Raw genomic sequence first — 18,999 nt, forward strand, 5'->3', positions numbered from 1 at the left:
CGAATACATCACATATGAAAGGAAAAACAGGCAGGAGAAAGAAAGCCACTCTAACAAAGGGCAACATGGACATTCAGGAGACGAATAATCTAAGAGCAAGCCCGCAGACCTCAAATGACCACCCAATTGATGACCATGACCATGCATACCAACAAGAATCATGGAACCTGAGATGGATTCAACATAAAATAGTCCTTGTCAACTATCCCAAACCAACTGGTTTGCAATTTCAAACGGCAAGGAAACAACACCTCCTAATGTTTTTACAACAATGTTCCCAATTTGATTTCCACATGAAAGATATAAAAAGGGTCGAATACCTATATTACAACGGAATTAATGCCAGGGCAGTGATTTCGTTTGCTACACTGTGGAAGGCAAAAGATTTCTGGCAAGAAAGATTCTCACTTGCTCAACAGGGGGTTTATGCGCAACGTTACTTTGAAAATAAGGCAACTCCTCAACCTCTGTTTCTCAAAAAGACTTTTAATTCTCCACCATCCCCGACATACAACATGAGATCCAAAACACCAGAGAATTCAACTTTCTTGGACCACGTAGAGCAATCCACGGTTCCAAAAACGATTACATCAGATTCGGATACCTCGAGGACTTCACCCACACAAGAGTTGAACCAAACTCTATACTGGTCACAGGAACCTCTCGATGAGGATGAAATATCACTCCTGGGAGCTTTTGCTGCACTTCCGTTCAATGAAAGAATTGCAATTCTCGCCAGACTGGACCTCATGAAATTTCGCCTGGTGAATGCACATATCCAGCTCCCAATGCCAAATGTTCCCTCTCCGTTATCCAGTACCACTGGAGCCGGAAATGAGTAGAACTTAGTCCAATCAGAGAGGATATCTCCACCGACATCCAACTATGTGCATAAAGAGATAACAAATTTGCCGAAACAGAAAGAGTGTTCAAATATTAGTTTTGATAGTACCTCTGGAACAAATAGCAATTGACCCTTTCAGATTCTTTCATGGAATATCATGGGATGGAACAACAAATCCCATGACGCTGAATGGTCATTATACCTACAAAAATTTAAGATCATATGTTTACAAGAAACATGGCTTCCCGCAGAAGATGCACCATTTCTCCGAGGCTACCGAGTTTTTAATATACCGGCAATAAAAATCAAAAACAAAGGGAGAACAAGCGGGGGCCTTACTACATTAATCTCGGTGGATTTACTGCTGGAGTCTGAGATACTACCCTGCGGTGATTCACAATATGCCTTACCTGTAAGACTATTTGATGAGAAGTTTGGCTCACTTATATGCATAAACATCTACTTCCCACCTAAAATAGCTCGAATGGAATCAGCGTGGGAACACCTTTCAGACATAGAGCGAAATAAGGAAACAACATCCACAATCCCATTTCATTCTTTGTGGGGACTTTAACCCCAGACTAGGCCAAATAAGTACATGGACGGAAGTCACTTCGAACTTTGATCCTTTCCCATCCCCAGTCATAGAAATCAGGTCATCGCAAGACATATTCACCAACAAGCAAGGACGTTGGCTAGCAGAGTTCTTGAAACTGTCATCCCTCCATAGTCCACATGGCTCTGAAAAGGACTCTTCTAATGGAACACACACATATATGACCAGTAGAGGGGCAAGTGTAATCGATTACATGTTTATTTCGATGCCCCTTTACTCAGAGGTCACTGGGTTCAAAGTAGACAACAGGCCAAAGAGTGATCACTTTCCCCTATTGCTGTCTTTAAAAATGCCCCCTCCCAGCCTTCCTCCTAAAAAGCTCGTGAGGGATGGGTGCTTACTAACAGAACGGAGAAAGCCCTGGTCTCAAGAGGTACATACCTCTATTGACCATCTCCTGACAAGTTCCCAACTTCAAGTCCTCAAACAAAATCTTATAAATGACTCTGGTGAAGCCTTGGCCCACTATCAAAACATAACTCAAGCCCTAAGACCAAAATTAATAAAGATACACTTACAGGAGCCACACAGATATTGGGCCAAGTCATGGTTTGACAGAGATTGCAAAAAGGCCAGGAAACAGTTAATGAAATATGCAAGGGGTTTTTTACGAGATCCGACAAACTTTACTCGAATAACTTTAGTGTCACTCAATAATAATAATAATAATAATAATAATAAATTTAATTTCTGTGTCGCCTGTCTGGCCAATGGCCACTCTAGGCGACATACAGCAGTTAAAACACAATAAGATAAAATACAATAGTACAATAGAAAAACAATAGAAAAACAATACAGCAGCAGACAATGATATTAAAACAGGGTATTAAAACAGGATAGGAGGCAATTCAATCCAGTAATTAACCCTCCCCGGAAATCCCAAAGGCCTGTTGAAAGAGCCAGGTCTTTAAGGCTGTACGAAATGTATTTAGGGAAGAGGCATGCCGGAGATCTTGTGGGAGGGAGTTCCAGAGGGTGGGGGCCTCCACTGAGAATGCCCTCTCTCTAGTACCCGCCAACCTGGCTGTTTTTGTCGGCGGGATTGAGAGAAGGCCCTGTGTGGCTGATCTTGTCGGGCGGCATAATTGGTGGCGTTGAAGGCGCTCCGTAAGATAAACTGGGCCGAGACCATATAGGGATTTAAAGGTTAATACCAACACCTTGAATTGGGCCCGGAAAACAACTGGAAGCCAGTGTAGATCGAACAACACTGGTGTGATGTGATCCCGGCGGCGACTATTCGTAAGTAGTCGAGCCGCCGCATTTTGTATAAGTTGTAGTTTCCGGACCGTTTTCAAGGGTAACCCCACGTAGAGTGCATTACAGTAATCCAAACGAGAGGTGACCAGGGCGTGTACTACCAGTGGGAGCTGATGAACAGGAAGGTAGGGTTGCAGCCTTCGTATGAGGTGTAGTTGATACCAGGCTGCCCGGCTCACTGCCGAAATCTGAGCCTCCATGGACAGCCTGGAATCAAGTACAACCCCAAGGCTGCGGACCTGGTCCTTCAGGGGTAAACTCACCCCATTGAACTTCAAGTCAACTTCTCCCAACCTTCTTTTGTCCCCCACAAGCAGCACCTCGGTCTTATCAGGGTTCAGCTTCAGCTTGATCAAGATCAAGTTATAAGCAGTTGTTAACACAGAAAAAGAACTCATTTGCCAGAACCGGCTGGCTCTCTCTTGCACAAGCGGTTAAGGACAAAAACGAGAGTAAGTTCTGGGATTTGATATCTAGAGGGACAAACTGACCCCGAGAGCCTTGTCAGATTACAGCAATACAATGGCTCGATTACTATGTCGGTCATAATAATCAACAAATTACATCACACCCCCTGCCCCTCCCACGGCAGGAGACATCAATGCCTCACTGGCCAACAGTCTCACCACTTTTAATTAAGGACTTAATCTCTTCTCTCAAACAAGGGAAGGCCCCTGGTGAGGACATGATACCCCCAGAAACTTATAAAAACTTCCCAGACTGGTGGGCTCCTGTCTTGGCCAAGCTTTTCACACACATAAACATCTCAGACATTCTTCCAGTTGGTTGGAATATGAGTATAATCATCCCAATATACAAAAAGGGTGATCGCTCAGACCCGAATAATTATCGTCCTATAAGCCTGATAGATATTGGAGCTAAACTGTACGCAAAATTTCTTATGATGAAACTAGAGGAGTGGGAGGAGGAAAATCAGATAATCTGCCCTGAACAAGCAGGATTTAGGAAAGGCTGTAGCACTATAGATCACTGCGCTACTCTTTCCTTCCTAGCAAAAAAATCAATACAAGGCCCGACAAAACGTTTATACGTAGCCTTTGTAGATCTAGCGGCTGCGATTGATTCAATAGATAGACCAAGACTATGGGAGAAAGTTAAAAATTCCAAAATAGATAGATGTCTTCTATTCTTGATAAAATCATTATACTCTAACACCAGCTCCAGAGTCAGAGTGGGCCCAACAGGCTCCCCGACAGACCCTTTTTTAATAACTAAAGGAGTTAAACAGGGATGTCCCTTGGCCCCATTCTTATTTAACTTCTATTTAAACGATATTGTATCGGCAGTCTCGGGAATGGACCTTTTCCCCCCTTCTTTGGGTCAAAGGAAAGTTTCCCTCATGTTATACGAAGACGATATGGTTTTATTGTCAATAACCTGCAACGGACTCAGAAGGGCTCTACTAAAGCTATCATCATATTGTGTCACCGAAAAACTACAGATTAACTGCTCCAAAACAAAAATCATGGTATTTGGCAAAAGGTCACCAATGCACAAATGGTCAATCAACGGTCACCCAATCGAACTTTTAAATATCTTGGTGTCCATTTCTCCGATTCCCTTTCTTGGAGAAAGCATATAGAGTGCACTAAACTGGCCGCACTTAGAGTTAGTGGAACTATCCTGAACTTCTATCGCTCAGTAGGTGGCAACCTAGTCTCCCCGGCTTTAAAAATATTTCAAGCCAAAGTTGTTCCTATGATGCAATATGGAGCACCTATTTGGGGATGGGAAAACCCTCTACTTGACCAATTAGAGATAGTTCAAAACAAATTTCTAAAAAAACTTCTGCTTCTACCATCAGCGACCCCAGCGGCGCTAATTTGGGCCGAGACAGGGATTTCATCAGTTAGGGCAAAAATTCATTCAACCCTGGTAAATTACTGGAAGGCGAATAAGCAATCTTCCCCAAGGCAAATTTTGAAAATCAGCTCAATAAGTGTATGGTCGGACAAATTTTGGTCTGCCCAACTAACAAAAATTTGCCAACTTTACCACATAGACCCTAAAGCCCTACAAGACCCTTCTAACAAAACCAGCTTCACCGAGGTTCTTCTCCGGCATGATAGGCTAACTATAATAAATTCTAATTTCACACGATGGTATAGTCTTTTCAAATCAGATCAAACCAAAGCGAACTATTTAGATTTTCTTACAGCAGTAAATCTTCGTCACGCCTTCACAGCTTTGAGATTTCAATCGATGCCTTCGGCATACTTGACTGGCAGATATAACGGGACCCCCCGTGCCCAAAGACTGTGCATCTGTGACACTCCCAAGGTGGAAGATCTTCCACACTACTTGCTAGAATGCTCCCTATACAAACACCCCCGGTCAAAATTCCTGGACGAGGCGCTGACACATGCGCCTGTAGACCTACTCTCGCGTATTTCCTTCCTTCTCTCAGACAGGGACCCAGGCATTACATACAGGGTAGCTTTATTTGCCCTAGCAGCGCAGAAATTACAGAAGAAACGTATAGAGGAACTAGGACTTACTGTCTAGATAATATATGTTGCTATACTGATAGTTATAATAACAATGATTTTAATTGTATTTTAAAAATGTTTACCTGATAGAAAATGTACCATTTATTTTATAGTAATAATATTTAAGATCCCAATTGTAATTTTAAAATGATTCACCTCATTAAGTGTATGACCTGTTAGAGGCCTATGGCCAGACAGTAATAAATGATTATGATGATGGGTCCGTCTGTTCCGGACGATATTACACAGGTGAGGGTGAGGAGGGAGAAGCTTCAGCTCCTCAAAGGGCCCCATGACACAGCTAAGCATGTGGGCTCTTGCTGAGAGGAAGGGCGGGATATAAATTAAATAATAAATAAATAAATCTACTTGCTGAGGTCTCCTCCTCTTCTTTGGGTTCCTGCATCACCGGATCTTCTCCTCCTTCCCAACAGGAAATGAGGTCTGGTTCTTTAAAAAAAAAACAAATCAGGCAAGATTAGTTATTTTTGACCACAAAGTATTTGGGAATTCCAAATCAAATCTGAACGCTCAAAACATTTTGAACGAGAGCAAAGGGGTGAAGCCTTGCCAACAGCACGCAACTCGGGCCACGTGCTTTGAGTGCTGTGGAGCCAGTTCTGTGGAGTTCTCTTCCCTTTGAAGTGAAACAAGCCCAGATGTTGTTACGCTTTCCAAGTTTGTTGGAAGCTTTTTGTCCTCCCCCCCAAAAAAATCTTAATTACTGTATTTATGATCCTTATTAGATCTTATATTTTGTTTTTTATATATATATTATTTTCCGGCGAAGTTTGGCTTTTTTGGAAATGGTAAGCTGCTGTGTGGAAGAAGTTCCTCGAAAAGAAAATGGAAATGGACTGCCTTCAAGTCGATCCCAACTTATGGCAACCCTATGAATAGGGTTTTCATGTTAAGAGGTATTCAGAGGTGATTTGCCATTGCCTTCTTCGAAAAGTGAGGTATAAATTTTTAAATAAACCAATAAATATGCTGTAGAATGTGTCTTGGGTTTAAAAAGGGTTCATATAAAAACCTGTGCAAAACCTGAGCTGTGTAGCTTTGCCAGATAATATCTGTGCTGAGAAGCTTCTAGCTCCATTTGATGCAGGGCTTAATGAGAACCATTAAGGAACCAAAACGGACCAAAAGAGAAGGAACACAAACTCTGGCAAAAGAAATGCAAGAAGACAATAAGGGATGCTAAAAAGAATTTGAGGAGCACATTGCTAAGAACATAAAAACCAACAACAAAAAATTCTATCAATACATTCAAAGCAGGAGACCATCCAGGGAGGCGACTGGACCCTTGGATGATAAGGGAGTCAAAGGTGTACTAAAGAACGATAAGGAGATTGCAGAGAAGCTAAATGAATTCCTTGCATCTGTCTTCACAGTGGAAGATATGGGGCAGATCCCTGAACTAACATTTGCAGGAAGGGATTCTGAGGAACTGAGACAAATAGTGGTAACGAGAGAGGAAGTTCTAGGCTTAATGGACAATATAAAAACTGACAAATCACCGGGCCCGGATGGCATCCACCCGAGAGTTCTCAAAGAACTCAAAGGTGAAATTGCTGATCTGCTAACTAAAATATGTAACTTGTCCCTCGGGACCTCCTCTGTGCCTGAGGACTGGAAAGTGGCCAATGTAACGCCAATCTTCAAAAAGGGATCCAGAGGGGATCCCGGAAATTACAGGCCAGTTAGCTTAACTTCTGTCCCAGGAAAACTGGTAGGAAGTATTATTAAAGCTAGATTAACTAAGCACATAGAAGAACAAGCTTTGCTGAAGCAGAGCCAGCATGGCTTCTGCAAGGGAATGTCCTGTCTCAGTAACCTATTATTTATTTTATTTATTTATTTATTTATTTCATTTATAAACCGCCCATAGCTAGTAGCTCTCTGGGCGGTGACCAAAACAGGATTAAAATACAATATTACAATAAAATCAATAACAAATAGCAGCAAGTTAAACTAAAAACGTTAAATATGAAACATTGAACATTAAAATGCCTGGGAGTATAGCCAGGTCTTAACCTGGCGCCTAAAAGAAAGTACCGTAGGCGCCAGGCGTATCTCCTCAGGTAGGCTGTTCTACAGTTCGGGGGCCACCACAGAAAAGGCCCTAGATCTAATAACAATCCTCCGGGCATCCTGATGAGTTGGTACCCAGAGGAGGGCCTTGGATACTGAACGAAGTGGATGGGTAGGTTCATAGCGGGAGAGGCGTTCCACAAGGTATTGCAGTCCCACACCGTGTAAGGCTTTATAGGTCAAAACCAGCACCTTGAATCTGGCTCGGAAACAGATAGGTAGCCAGTGCAAACAGGCCAGGACAGGTGTTATATGCGCGGACCGATGGGTCCTTGTCAACAACCTGGCTGCCGCGTTTTGCACTAGCTGAAGTTTCCGAACAGTCTTCAAGGGCAGCCCTACGTAGAGCGCATTACAGTAATCCAATCTAGAAGTTACCTGAGCGTGAACAACTGAGGCGAGATCGTCACTGTCCAGATAGGGGCGTAGTTGGGCTACTAAGCAAAGATGGTAAAACGCATTCCGTGCCACCGAGGCCACTTGAGCCGCAAGCGACAAGGAAGGGTGAAAAAGGACCCCCAAACTACGAACCTGTTCTTTCAAGGGGAGTGTAACCCCATCTAGAACAGGATGAACATCCACCATCTGGGCAGGTAAAGAGCTCACCAACAGTGTCTCAGTCTTGTCTGGATTGAGTTTCAGTTTATTAGCTCTCATCCAGTCCATTATCACGGTCAGGCAACGGTTCAGCACATCAACAGCCTCACCTGAAGAAGGTGAAAAGGAGAAGTAGAGCTGCGTGTCATCAGCGTACTGATGGCAACGCACTCCAAAACTCCTGATGACCGCACCCAGAGGCTGCATGTAGATGTTAAAGAGCATGGGGGACAAAACCGACCCCTGAAGGACTCCACAATGGAGAGTCCAGGGTGTCGAGCAATGTTCCCCAAGCACTACCTTCTGGCGATGATCCGCTAAGTAGGAGCAGAGCCACTGCCAAGCAGTGCCCCCAACTCCCAACTCCGCGAGCCTCCCCAGAAGGATACCATGGTCGATGGTATCAAACGCCACTGAGAGATCAAGGAGAATCAACAGAGTCACACTCCCCCTGTCCCTCTCCCGACAAAGGTCATCATACAGGGCGACCAAGGCTGTTTCAGTGCCAAAACCGGACCTAAAACCGGATTGAAACGGATCCAGATAATCGGTTTCATCCAAAAGTGCCTGGGAGTGTCAACAAGCATATAGATAGAGATGATCCCATGGACATAGTGTACTTAGACGTTCAAAAAGCATTTGACAAGGTACTTCACCAAAGACTTTTGAGGAATAAGAGGAGAGGTCCTCTTGTGGATAAGCAATTGGTTAAGAAGCAGAAAGCAGAGACTAGGAATAAACGGACAGTTCTCCCAATGGAGGGCTATAGAAAGTGGACTCCCTCAAGGATCAGTATTGGGACCTGTACTTTTCAACTTGTTCATTAACGACCTAGAATTAGGAGTGAGCAGTGAAGTGGCCAAGTTTGCTGATGACACTAAATTGTTCAGGGTTGTTAAAACAAAAAGGGATTGCGAAGAGCTCCAAAAAGACCTCTCCAAACTGAGTGAATGGGCGGAAAAATGGCAAATGCAATTCAATATAACAAGTGTAAAATTATGCATATTGGAGCAAAAAATCTTAATTTCACATATACGCTCATGGGGTCTGAATTGGCGGTGACCAACCAGGAGAGAGACCTCAGGGTTATAGTGGACAGCATGATGAAAATTTCGACCCAGTGTGCGGCAGCTGTGAAAAAGGCAAATTCCATGCTGGAGATAATTAGGAAAGTTATTGAAAATAAAACAGCCGATATCATAATGCCTTTGTATAAATCTATGGTGCGGCCGCATTTGGAATACTGTGTACAGTTCTGGTCACCTCATCTCAAAAAGGATATTATAGAGCTGGAAAAGGTTCAGAAGAGGGCAACCAGAATGATCAAGGGGATGGAGCGACTCCCTTACGAGGAAAGGTTGCAGCATTTGGGGCTTTTTAGTTTAGAGAAAAGGCGGGTCAGAGGAGACATGACAGAAGTGTATAAAATTATGCATGGCATTGAGAAAGTGGATAGAGAAAAGTTCTTCTCCCTCTCTCATAATACTAGAACTCGTGGACATTCAAAGAAGCTGAATGTTGGAAGATTCAGGACAGACAAAAGGAAGTACTTCTTTACTCAGCGCATAGTTAAACTATGGAATTTGCTCCCACAGGATGCAGTAATGGCCACCAGCTTGGACGGCTTTAAAAGAAGATTAGACAAATTCATGGAGGACAGGGCTATCAATGGCTACTAGCCATGATGGCTGTGCTCTGGCACCCTAGTCAGAGGCAGCATGCTTCTGAAAACCAGTTGCCGGGAGCCTCAGGAGGGGAGAGTGTTCTGACTTCCCAGAAGGATCCCTCCGCCTGTGCAGCTCTGAGACGGACCTCCGTCTTGGATGAAACTTTTTCAGTAATAAATCCAGTCAGAAAGTGTTTTTTTTGACTGGGGATAATTTCTTCCGGATAAGGAAGAAACGTGAGATTTCCCACACAGCTTTGTTGTGATTGTTGGAGACTGGAATTCGTCAGAATTGTCTGTGAAAGAAGGTCTTCCAGCTGCTCGGACAGAGCAAGGATTTATAGCCAGCTCAGCTGAAAAAGTGACCCGTTTTTTTTCCCTTAAAAAAACAACGGATTAACAGGCAAGAATTCTCCTGTCTATGCTTATCACTTTCTTATCTATACAGCTAAAGAGATTTGTCAAAGACTCAGCAATTAAGATAACCTGGGTGAGCCAAAACTTTCCTTCTTTTTTACTCACGGAATTAAGGGGGAGGAAAATAAAAATAGCCTATCTTTTTGTTATTGCAAAAAGCTGACATGGAAAAAAGCTTTATAAAGATTTCAACGGATGAGGGGTTTCTGATTGGAAGAGATTTTTGATTTATAAGACTTTTGTGTGATATATGTCTGGGACTACTTTTTGATCTACTTGGGGGGTTTTGGGGGGGGGTTTGACGAATCTGCTCATTCTTTCTGCTACTAGTTATTTGGACGCTGTGAACTAAAGCTGTTTTTGCACTTCTGGGCATATAAGAGATAAGAGCTGTCTAGAGTGTGACGTAAGTTGGTTTGAAAGATTAACTCCTTTGTAACTGGATAAAGAAATAAACTGCTTTTTGCTTGGGACATTGAAAATTGAAGGAGTTTTGTTCCTTTGGTTTTAAGAATGACAATTAAGAAGATTATGGATGTAGAAGAAGGAACTTTATCTTTAGACATGTTTCAGAAAATAATGAATGGGATTAAGTCAATAAAACAAGAACTGAGAAATAATAGACAAACGTTGAAAATTGAATTTGAAGAAATGAGACAGGAGCTGAAAGAAATTCAGGATTCTATGAAAAAGGAGAATAAAGATAGATCTGGAAAATCAAAAAAGGATGAAAGAGAAATTAAAGGCAAGGTTCAAACTATGGAGATTGGATTAAATATGGACATGGAAAAAGATTTGGATTCCCTGGCTGTGATGGATCCTGGAGACAAATATTATGGTTTGGAACTCAGCGCTGTCTCTGAAGGAATTGAAGAGATTGGAGATAAAGATATTATCGGTTCAAAAAAATTCCTGGACTGGAAGGATTTGATGGAACTTGAAATGGAGAAAGTTAACAGAATTAATCCCTGTTCTGTGTCAATGGAAAAATCTTCAAGAGATGTGCTAATGTATCATGTAAAAAAGAGGAGCAGAGATGTGGCTTTGCAGCAGTGCTTCGGTGGTGCGTTCGGAATTGATGGCAAGAAAATATCTATGATAAAGGAAATTCCTATCAGACTCTTATTATATGACTATGACAGCAAGATTATTGGGTGCGTAAAGTTGGAAGATGGAAGATGGAACTAAATACGGACAATGGAAGAAGAGCGATCTGAAATTACTGGACTTAGTAGACTTGATGAGTTGGATTAATTGACATGTTTATCTAGAAAAAAAATTGATGGACATATATCTCAAGGATTGGAAACTTCTCTTTGACTTTTTGTGGAAGATTAAAATGATATGATGTTAATGAGATTTGAAACCAATTAAGATAACCGCTGGAGGAAGGTGATTTTATAATCTATTTAGAGTCAGGCTTGTTATACATTATAGATTTATAGCTGAACTACGACAAATCGTAAGTCAATATTTTTATTATTTTTTTATTTTTTTTATTGTGTTAGTTGTTGATTTGTGTTTTTCCTTTTTGTATTGTTTTCGTTTTGGAAATTTAATAAAAATTAATTGGAAAATAAAAAGGAGGGGAGAGTGTTCTTGCACTCGGGTCCTGCTTGTGGGCTTCCCCCAGGCACCTGGTTGGCCACTGTGAGAACAGGATGCTGGACTAGACGGGCCACTGGCCTGATCCAGCAGGCTCTTCTTATGTTCTTATGACCCACCTTTGGGGCTCATTTTTACAAGTAATGCTGAATTTGGCTTCAGGCAGGTGCAGCCCTGCAAGATTTCAGCTGCATGACTGCAAGACGGGGACCCTCTTGCAGAGCATGCATGGCCTCGCTTTTACTTTGGGCTTCAAGGAAATAAAATCCAAGAGCTGGAAAAGGAGGAACGAAGAAGCCCTCTTCCACTGTCTGCCTCCTTTCTTAAAGGAAGGACCAGCCATCAAGTAGTCTGCAGGATCCACAAACAGAAAAAGGAGTCTGTGGCACAAATAGTCCCTGACAATGAAAGCGAGTAACCCAAAGTACACACACCACAGAGAATGGGAAGAAGAATCCGGTGCCACTGCAACTATTACCTATTCAAATTTTAATAGTCTTTAACTTGGAAATTAAGTGCCAGATAAACATGTTTGGGACAGAAGCTTTAGGTTTGAATGTTTGGGGCTCCTGCGTTCCAAAATTTACCACTACGCCTCTTCTTAAGATCAATGGTCCACAGTCCTGCCTAGCATCCTGGGTGGGATGGGACCATTTCATCCTTCGCAACCGAAGGTCTGCGGATGAAGAGAAACTCCGAGGAATGAGATGTTGTGAGATTTTTAGGTGGCAGAGGAATGGAGAGGGCAAAACCATGAGAAGAACTGGTAGCCTAATGGGTCAGTCTGCCCTGGATGAGATTATTCAGGAACAAGAGGGGTGGGTGGGGAATCTTCAGTTCCACAAAGGGCCCCACAACACTACCTGCTGATGTCTCCGCCTCCTCTTCTTTGAGACCCTGGACAAGTGGATCTTCTCCTCTTTCCCAACAGGAAATGAGGCCTAGCTCTTTCAAGGAAACACACAAGTTACTTTCCGCTACAAAACTAGCTGGGTCTCCTTCAGACTGTCAGGATCTGGAAGCCAAGCCAGATATTTTAATTTGGGGAATCTCTCAGTGGACAGAAGGGGAACTTCCACCTGACAGCCAACCTTCCTCTTTATAGCATGAGATGAGCTTGATCAAACCAAAGGCCTATCTAGCTCTGCATCTCCACAGGGCCTGAATCGATGTGTATGGGAATCCCACAATCAGTCCTAATAATACTAATAAAAGTTATATCCTGTCCTTCCTTCCAAAGGGAATCCAGGGGGACAAAAAAATGATGAAGCACCAGAGCACAGCCTTGTCCTGATTTCTTAGATGAGTTTCAGTTGGTGCAGCTCGAGGACGTTGACAAGGTGCTTGGACAGGTTCGTGCAACCACTTCTGTGCTGGACCCTTGCGCTTCTTGGCTAATAAAAGCCAGCAGGGATGGAACAGCCGGCTGGGCCAGGGAGGTGATTAATGCCTCTCTGAGAGAGGGGGTGGTCCCTGGCTGCCTGAAAGAGGCAGTAGTGAGACCACTCCTGAAGAGACCCTCCCTGGACCCAGAAAATCATAATAACTATAGGCCGGTAGCAAATGTTCCATTCCTGGGCAAGGTCCTGGAATGAGTGGTTGCAGGTCAGCTCCAGACACTCTTGGATGAGTCCGATTATCTGGATCCATTTCAGTCAGGTTTCAGGCCTGCTTTTGGCACAGAAACAGCCTTGGTCGCCCTGTATGACCTTTGTTGGGAGAGAGACAGGAGGAGTGTATCTCTGTTGATTCTCCTTGATCTCTCAGCAGCTTTTGATACCATTGACAATGGTATCCTTCTGGGGAGACTGGCTGAGTTGGGAGTGGGAGGTACAGCATTGCGGTGGTTCCGCTCCTACTTGGCAGGTCGCCTCCAGAAGGTGGTGCCTGGGCAACATTGCTCGGCACCCTGGACTCTCCAGTATGGGGTTCCACAGGGGTCAGTTCTGTCCCCCATGCTGTTCAACATCTACTTGAAACCGTTGGGTGCGGTCATCCGGAGCTTTGGAGTGCGTTGCCATCAGTATGCTGATGACACGCAGCTCTATTTCTCCTTTTCATCTTCTTCAGGTGAGGCTGTCAATGTGCTGAACCAGTGCCTGGCTGCGACAATGGACTGGATGAGGGCTAATAAACTGAGGCTCAATCCAGACAAGACTGAGATGCTGCTAGTGGGTGGTTCTTCTGACCAGATGGTGGATGTCCAACTTGTTCTGGATGGGGTTGCACTTCCCCTGAAGGAGCAGGTTCATCGCTTGGAGGTTCTCCTAGAACCATCTCTGTCACTTGAGGCTCAGGTAGCCTCGGTGGCACGGAGTGCCTTCTACCAGCTTCGGTTGGTGGCCCAACTATGTCCCTATCTGGACAGGGATAACCTGGCTTCAGTTGTCCATGCTCTGGTAACCTTCAAATTAGATTACTGCAATGCGCTCTACGTGGGGCTGCCTTTGAAGACGGTTTGGAAACTGGAGCTTGTGCAAAATGCAGCAGCCAGATTGGTAACAGGGACCAGATGGTCCGAACATATAAAACCGATTCTGGCCCACTTGCACTGGCTGCCTTTATGTTTCCGAGCTTGATTCAAGGTGCTGGTATTGACCTATAAAGCCTTACAAGGCTTGGGACCACAATACCTGATGGAATGCCTCTCCTGATATGAACCCACCCGTACACTACGTTCAAGATCAAAGGCCCTCCTCCGGGTGCCTACTCCAAGAGAAGCTGGGAGGGTGGCAACAAGGGAGAGGGCCTTCTCAGTGGTGGCCCCCAAATTATGGAATAATGTTGCTGACGAGGTGTGCCTGGCACCAACACTGTTATCTTTTCAGCACTAGGTGAAGACTTTCCTCTTCGCCCAGGCATTTTAGCATGTGTTTTATATTGTTTTAAATTTTTAAATTGTAATTGTTTTTTTAAAATATGTGTTTTAAATTGTATATTTGTTTTAATGTTTTTGATTGCTGTAAACCGCCCAGACAGCTTCGGCTATGGGGCGGTATACAAGTGCAATAAATAAGTAAGTAAATAAATAAATAAAATCACCTTTAAAACAAAGCATCTTCTTAAAAAAACAAGGACAGAAGGCTACAGGCATCATGATTTTTAGCCCTTGAGAGCCTTCTCTTCCACGCATCTATCCAGCTTCCTTTTTCAAGCCATCCAAGATGTCCACCAGGAGAACTCACAGCCTGATGGGCGACTCTCCCCTGGATGACATTACTCAAGAATGGAAAAATGCTTCCATCCCCAGACCAAAAGAGGCTCCACAGCACAGCTAAGCACCAACCTGCTGAGGTCTCCTCCTCCTCTTCTTTGGGGACCTGGATAAACAGACTTTCACTTTCTTCCTTACAGGAAGCGAGGTCTCGTTCTTTCAAGGAAACAGACAAGAGGAGTTACTTTTAACCACAACATAAAAAGTCAGGGATTCCATATCAAACAATTTCTACAACCTCGAATCTAAGAGGAGGAAGCATTTTTTTTTTTACAATAATTTTTATTCAAATTTTCATAAAACAAACAAAACAAAATCATAAAACATTCAAAGACAAAAAACAAAACAAAACAAAAATGATTAAACAGAAAAAAATAAAATGTTGACTTCCCATTTGTCGCAGATCAGTTAGAGGTCTACAATATATAACAATCCTGTCTCTTAAATTATATTATAAAATCACTTTCCTCCAGTAGTTATCTTAATTAATCATCAAATCTCATAAACATTACTTTATTCTTTCCACAAAAAGTCAAAGAGAGGTTTCAATTCTTTAAGAAATATATCTATCAATTTTTCTCCAAATAAACATGTCGATTAATCCATCTCGTTAATAATAATAATAATCTTATTGTCATAACCATAGTCCAAATAAACATATCAATTAATCCATCTCATCCAATCTGTTAGGTCCAATAATTTCAATAGCCATTATTCCATTATTAATATTAATTCCATCTTCCATCTTCAATAGTCCTGTTAAGTCCAGTAATTTCAGTGTCCAATCTTCCATTATCAGTATTCCATAATAATCTTGCTGCCATAGCCATAGTCATATAATAAGAGTCTGATGGGAATTTCCGAGGAGGAAGCATTTTGAGTTTTAATTCTGGGAGCGAGATAGGAAGAACCCCATTTAGAATCGAGGTAAAAGGATGAGATCCCTTGCCACTGTGGATGTAAATTACCCCAATAAAAGTCACACCCATTCAGAAGTAAGCCCCACCCAGTCCAATGGGACACCCTCCTAGGTAAGTGCGTTTGCATTTGCAGATTATATTATACCAGGTGTGGGGATCCTGTGGCCCACCAGATGTTGCTGAAATCCCATCACCCCTAATCATTGGCCATCCTTGCAGGAGCTGATGGAATCTGCAGTTCACCAACATCTGGAGGGCCAAAGGTTCCCCTCCTCTTTTTAGGGGGTCACCATATTATTTTATATTAAAGGGCTGGGGCCAAGGGGGAGGACGGGTGCGGTCTGAGGAGGAAAGGGAGGGAATAAGGGCCTCATTGATACCCTGTCCCCAAGACACCCTCCCCCAAAAAACGCCTGGAGCCAGCCTGGCCCACAAGCGCCAACTAGACACACATGGGAGGCCCTCAAGCCAGAGAGAAAGCACATCTCCTGCTGCTGTCCCCCTGATTCCGGAGGTGGCCCATAAACATCAGGACTGGTAGCCCTTGAGAGCCTTTATTTATTCATTTCGATTTATATCCCGCCCTTCCTCCCAGTAGGAGCCCAGGGTGGCAAGCGAAAACACTAAAAACACTCTCAAACACATCATTAAAAACACGGTTTTAAATATATTAAAACAAAAACATCTTAAAAAGTAATTCCAGCAGACACAGACTGGGGATGAAGCCATTTTCCTTAGCCCCTTTTAAAGCCATCCGAGATGTCCACCAGGAGAACTCACCGCCTGATGGGTGACTCTCCCCTGGATGATATTGCTCAGGAACAGAAAAAAGCTTCAATTCCCAGACCAAAAGGGCCCCCACAGCACAGCTAAGCACCGACCTGCTGAGGTCTCCTCCTCTTTGGGAACCTGAATAAGAAGATCCTCTCCGTCTTCCAAACAGGAATTGAGCTCCGATTCTTCCAAGGAAAAAGACAGGGCTAGTTACTTTTGATCACAAAATATTCAGCCATTCCAAGTCAAGCCATTTGTAGCTAAGAGGAGGGATTGTTTGGGACATGTTAACTCCTGCACCCCATGAAGAGGACGGGGCCGTGTGGTCCCAGCAGCGTCAGCCTGGCACTTGGGAACATGCGCTCACTGGATATGACGCCCAACCTGAACTGTCTGTTGGGGAGGGCATGGTGGAACTCAGCCAACCCATCTGTTTTCATTTGGACAACATCATCTCATCACAAAGAGAGTGAAAACCAGACCTGAGAGCTTTGCCCTCCTCCTCCTCCAAAAGGGAGCCAAGGCTGCGCTTCACATTTACACTTCTGAGGAAACCTTTCTCCATGGAGATTAAGAGTGAAGCCACCGCAAGATATTCATGTAGCCAGAAATGCTCCCATAAGCTTTTCAGTGACGTAGCTTGAGAATGTATATGATGCAAATATCAATGCTGGCGTTGGGAAGAGACAGAAAAGGGCCAGAGTATATGGTTTGGATCTCTGGAAGGGAAATGATGGTGTGTTGCGTATAAATAAATGCTCCCTTCCTAAATGCATTTTCTCTGAAAAACATCCTATTGATTTTGACGGAGTCAACTTTGACGCAAGCATGTTTGGGATTGCAGCTTAATTTTAACTTTCAGTTTATGATTCAGTTATAATTTGCATATTGAAAGGGCTCCAGCAATGGGGGTGGGTGAGCGAGAAATTTGTCAGAGACAGTGTTTCTCCCCCCCACCCCGCTTCTCAACAGTCTCCCTTCCTGAGCTAGTTGGGGTGGTCTCGGAGTTGGTGTTGGAGTCCCCACGGCTTGTGGTATTGGGTGACTTCAACATCCACACAGAGACCACCCCGTCAGGAGTGGCTCAGGACTTCATGGCCTCCATGACAACCATGGGTCTGTCCCAAGTATTATCTGGCCCCACTCACACTGCTGACCGCACTTTGGACCTTGTTTTCTGTGCAGGTTGGGATGATGGTGAGCTTGGTGTGGAGAAATTCTCTGTAGTTCCATTGTCATGGACAGGTCACTACCTGGCTGGGTCTAGACTCACTGGGACTCAGAACCTCTGCAGGGGTGGGGCACCGATTAGGATGGTCTGCCCCAGGAGCCTGATGGACCCAGACAGGCTCCTGATGGCTCTTCCGCAGGTGATTCTGTTGAAGCCCCAGTTGACCTCTGGAATGGGGAAATGGCCAGGGCGGTGGACACGATCACCCTTGAGCATCCCCTCTCATGGAGTGGAGCGAAACCATAAAATAAGACAGGGACTAGAGTGACATTGGCGGAAGACTCGGACCCAACGTTGCAGCTGGTTGCATGCATGTGACTCCCCCCCTGAATTCCCAGGCGAGATGTGGGGGGAGGATCTCCCCCTTTCTCCACCCCCCCCAAAGGCAAACTGCTAACCCTTCCCCACCCCCACTGCTGCACCTCTCTCTCGCTCTTGCGTCCTCGCCACGATTCAGCCTCTTCTTCCTCCTCCTCCTCCTCCTCGGAAATTAATCAAGCCTCTTTGCTTCCTATTGTCTCCCTCCCTCCCATTTGCATGACAACATCCTGCCTCTCTAGGAAGCAGAGCTCAGTTCCTTTTCCCGCTGGAGGACTGAATGCCAGGCGCGCTCTGGGCCAACGTCTTGCAGGCTCTGCCCCTTGTGCAAATCCAGGGCGCAGGCGCGGAGGTTCCTACTACGCCCTGTTGCCAAAGCGCTTTTTGCAAACAGCATTTCAATGGTTTCTGCCCTGCATGCAGCCTTTGATGTGACCTAGCAGGGAGAGGCGACTTAATATTACTTGTATATGTAAACACACACACACAAATAGGGAAGGTGCCCTCCAACTATTAAAGTACCTGCGGAGGGTAAATGAACATCTTTTAGTAATATACAGTGAAGTGAACGCTGTAAGTCATTTAAGTCAATTTATATTTTTTTTCTTGATTTTTATTAGGCGCTTTTTTTCACTTTCCAACTTTCACATCCACATAGAGGTCAGGAATACCATGGTCTGAATGATCCCGACTTTGGTGTTCAGTGATACATCTTTGCATTTGAGGACCTTTTCTATTACAGCTGCCCTCCCCAGTCCTAGCCTTCTTCTGATTTCTTCACTATTGTCTCCAGTGTAGTCATTGTCAACTGTCAAGTTACATAAATCTGCTGTTGTCATTACTTTAGTCTTTCTGAGGTTCAGCTGCAGTCCTGCTTTTGCACTTTCCTCTTTAACTTTCGTCAGCATTCGTTTCAAATCATTACTGGTTTCT

At 44.0% G+C, this 18,999-nt stretch overlaps 1 protein-coding gene across 2 annotated transcripts in view; it reads right to left on the minus strand.

Annotated features, from left to right (window-relative positions):
- LOC133381939 (zinc finger protein 135-like) overlaps positions 1-18,265 on the minus strand; it is a 33,135-nt gene extending 14,870 nt beyond the window's left edge. Inside the window, exons 1-4 of one of the 2 annotated variants that reach the window (XM_061621551.1) lie at positions 18,171-18,265; positions 16,625-16,702; positions 14,896-14,979; positions 5,600-5,680 (exon numbers count right to left, since the gene is read on the minus strand). In XM_061621551.1, the coding sequence (XP_061477535.1) occupies positions 5,600-5,636 (37 nt within the window). In that variant the 5' untranslated portion in view covers positions 5,637-5,680; positions 14,896-14,979; positions 16,625-16,702; positions 18,171-18,265. Of the gene's footprint in view, positions 1-5,599; positions 5,681-14,895; positions 14,980-15,241; positions 15,713-16,624; positions 16,703-18,170 lie in introns of those variants that run through there. The other variant, XR_009761759.1, reaches the window with a different exon arrangement.
- Positions 18,266-18,999: the final 734 nt, after the last annotated feature.

The sequence above is a fragment of the Rhineura floridana genome, chromosome 3 (assembly GCF_030035675.1).
Source record: "Rhineura floridana isolate rRhiFlo1 chromosome 3, rRhiFlo1.hap2, whole genome shotgun sequence".
In the NCBI taxonomy this organism is placed as follows: domain Eukaryota; kingdom Metazoa; phylum Chordata; class Lepidosauria; order Squamata; family Rhineuridae; genus Rhineura; species Rhineura floridana.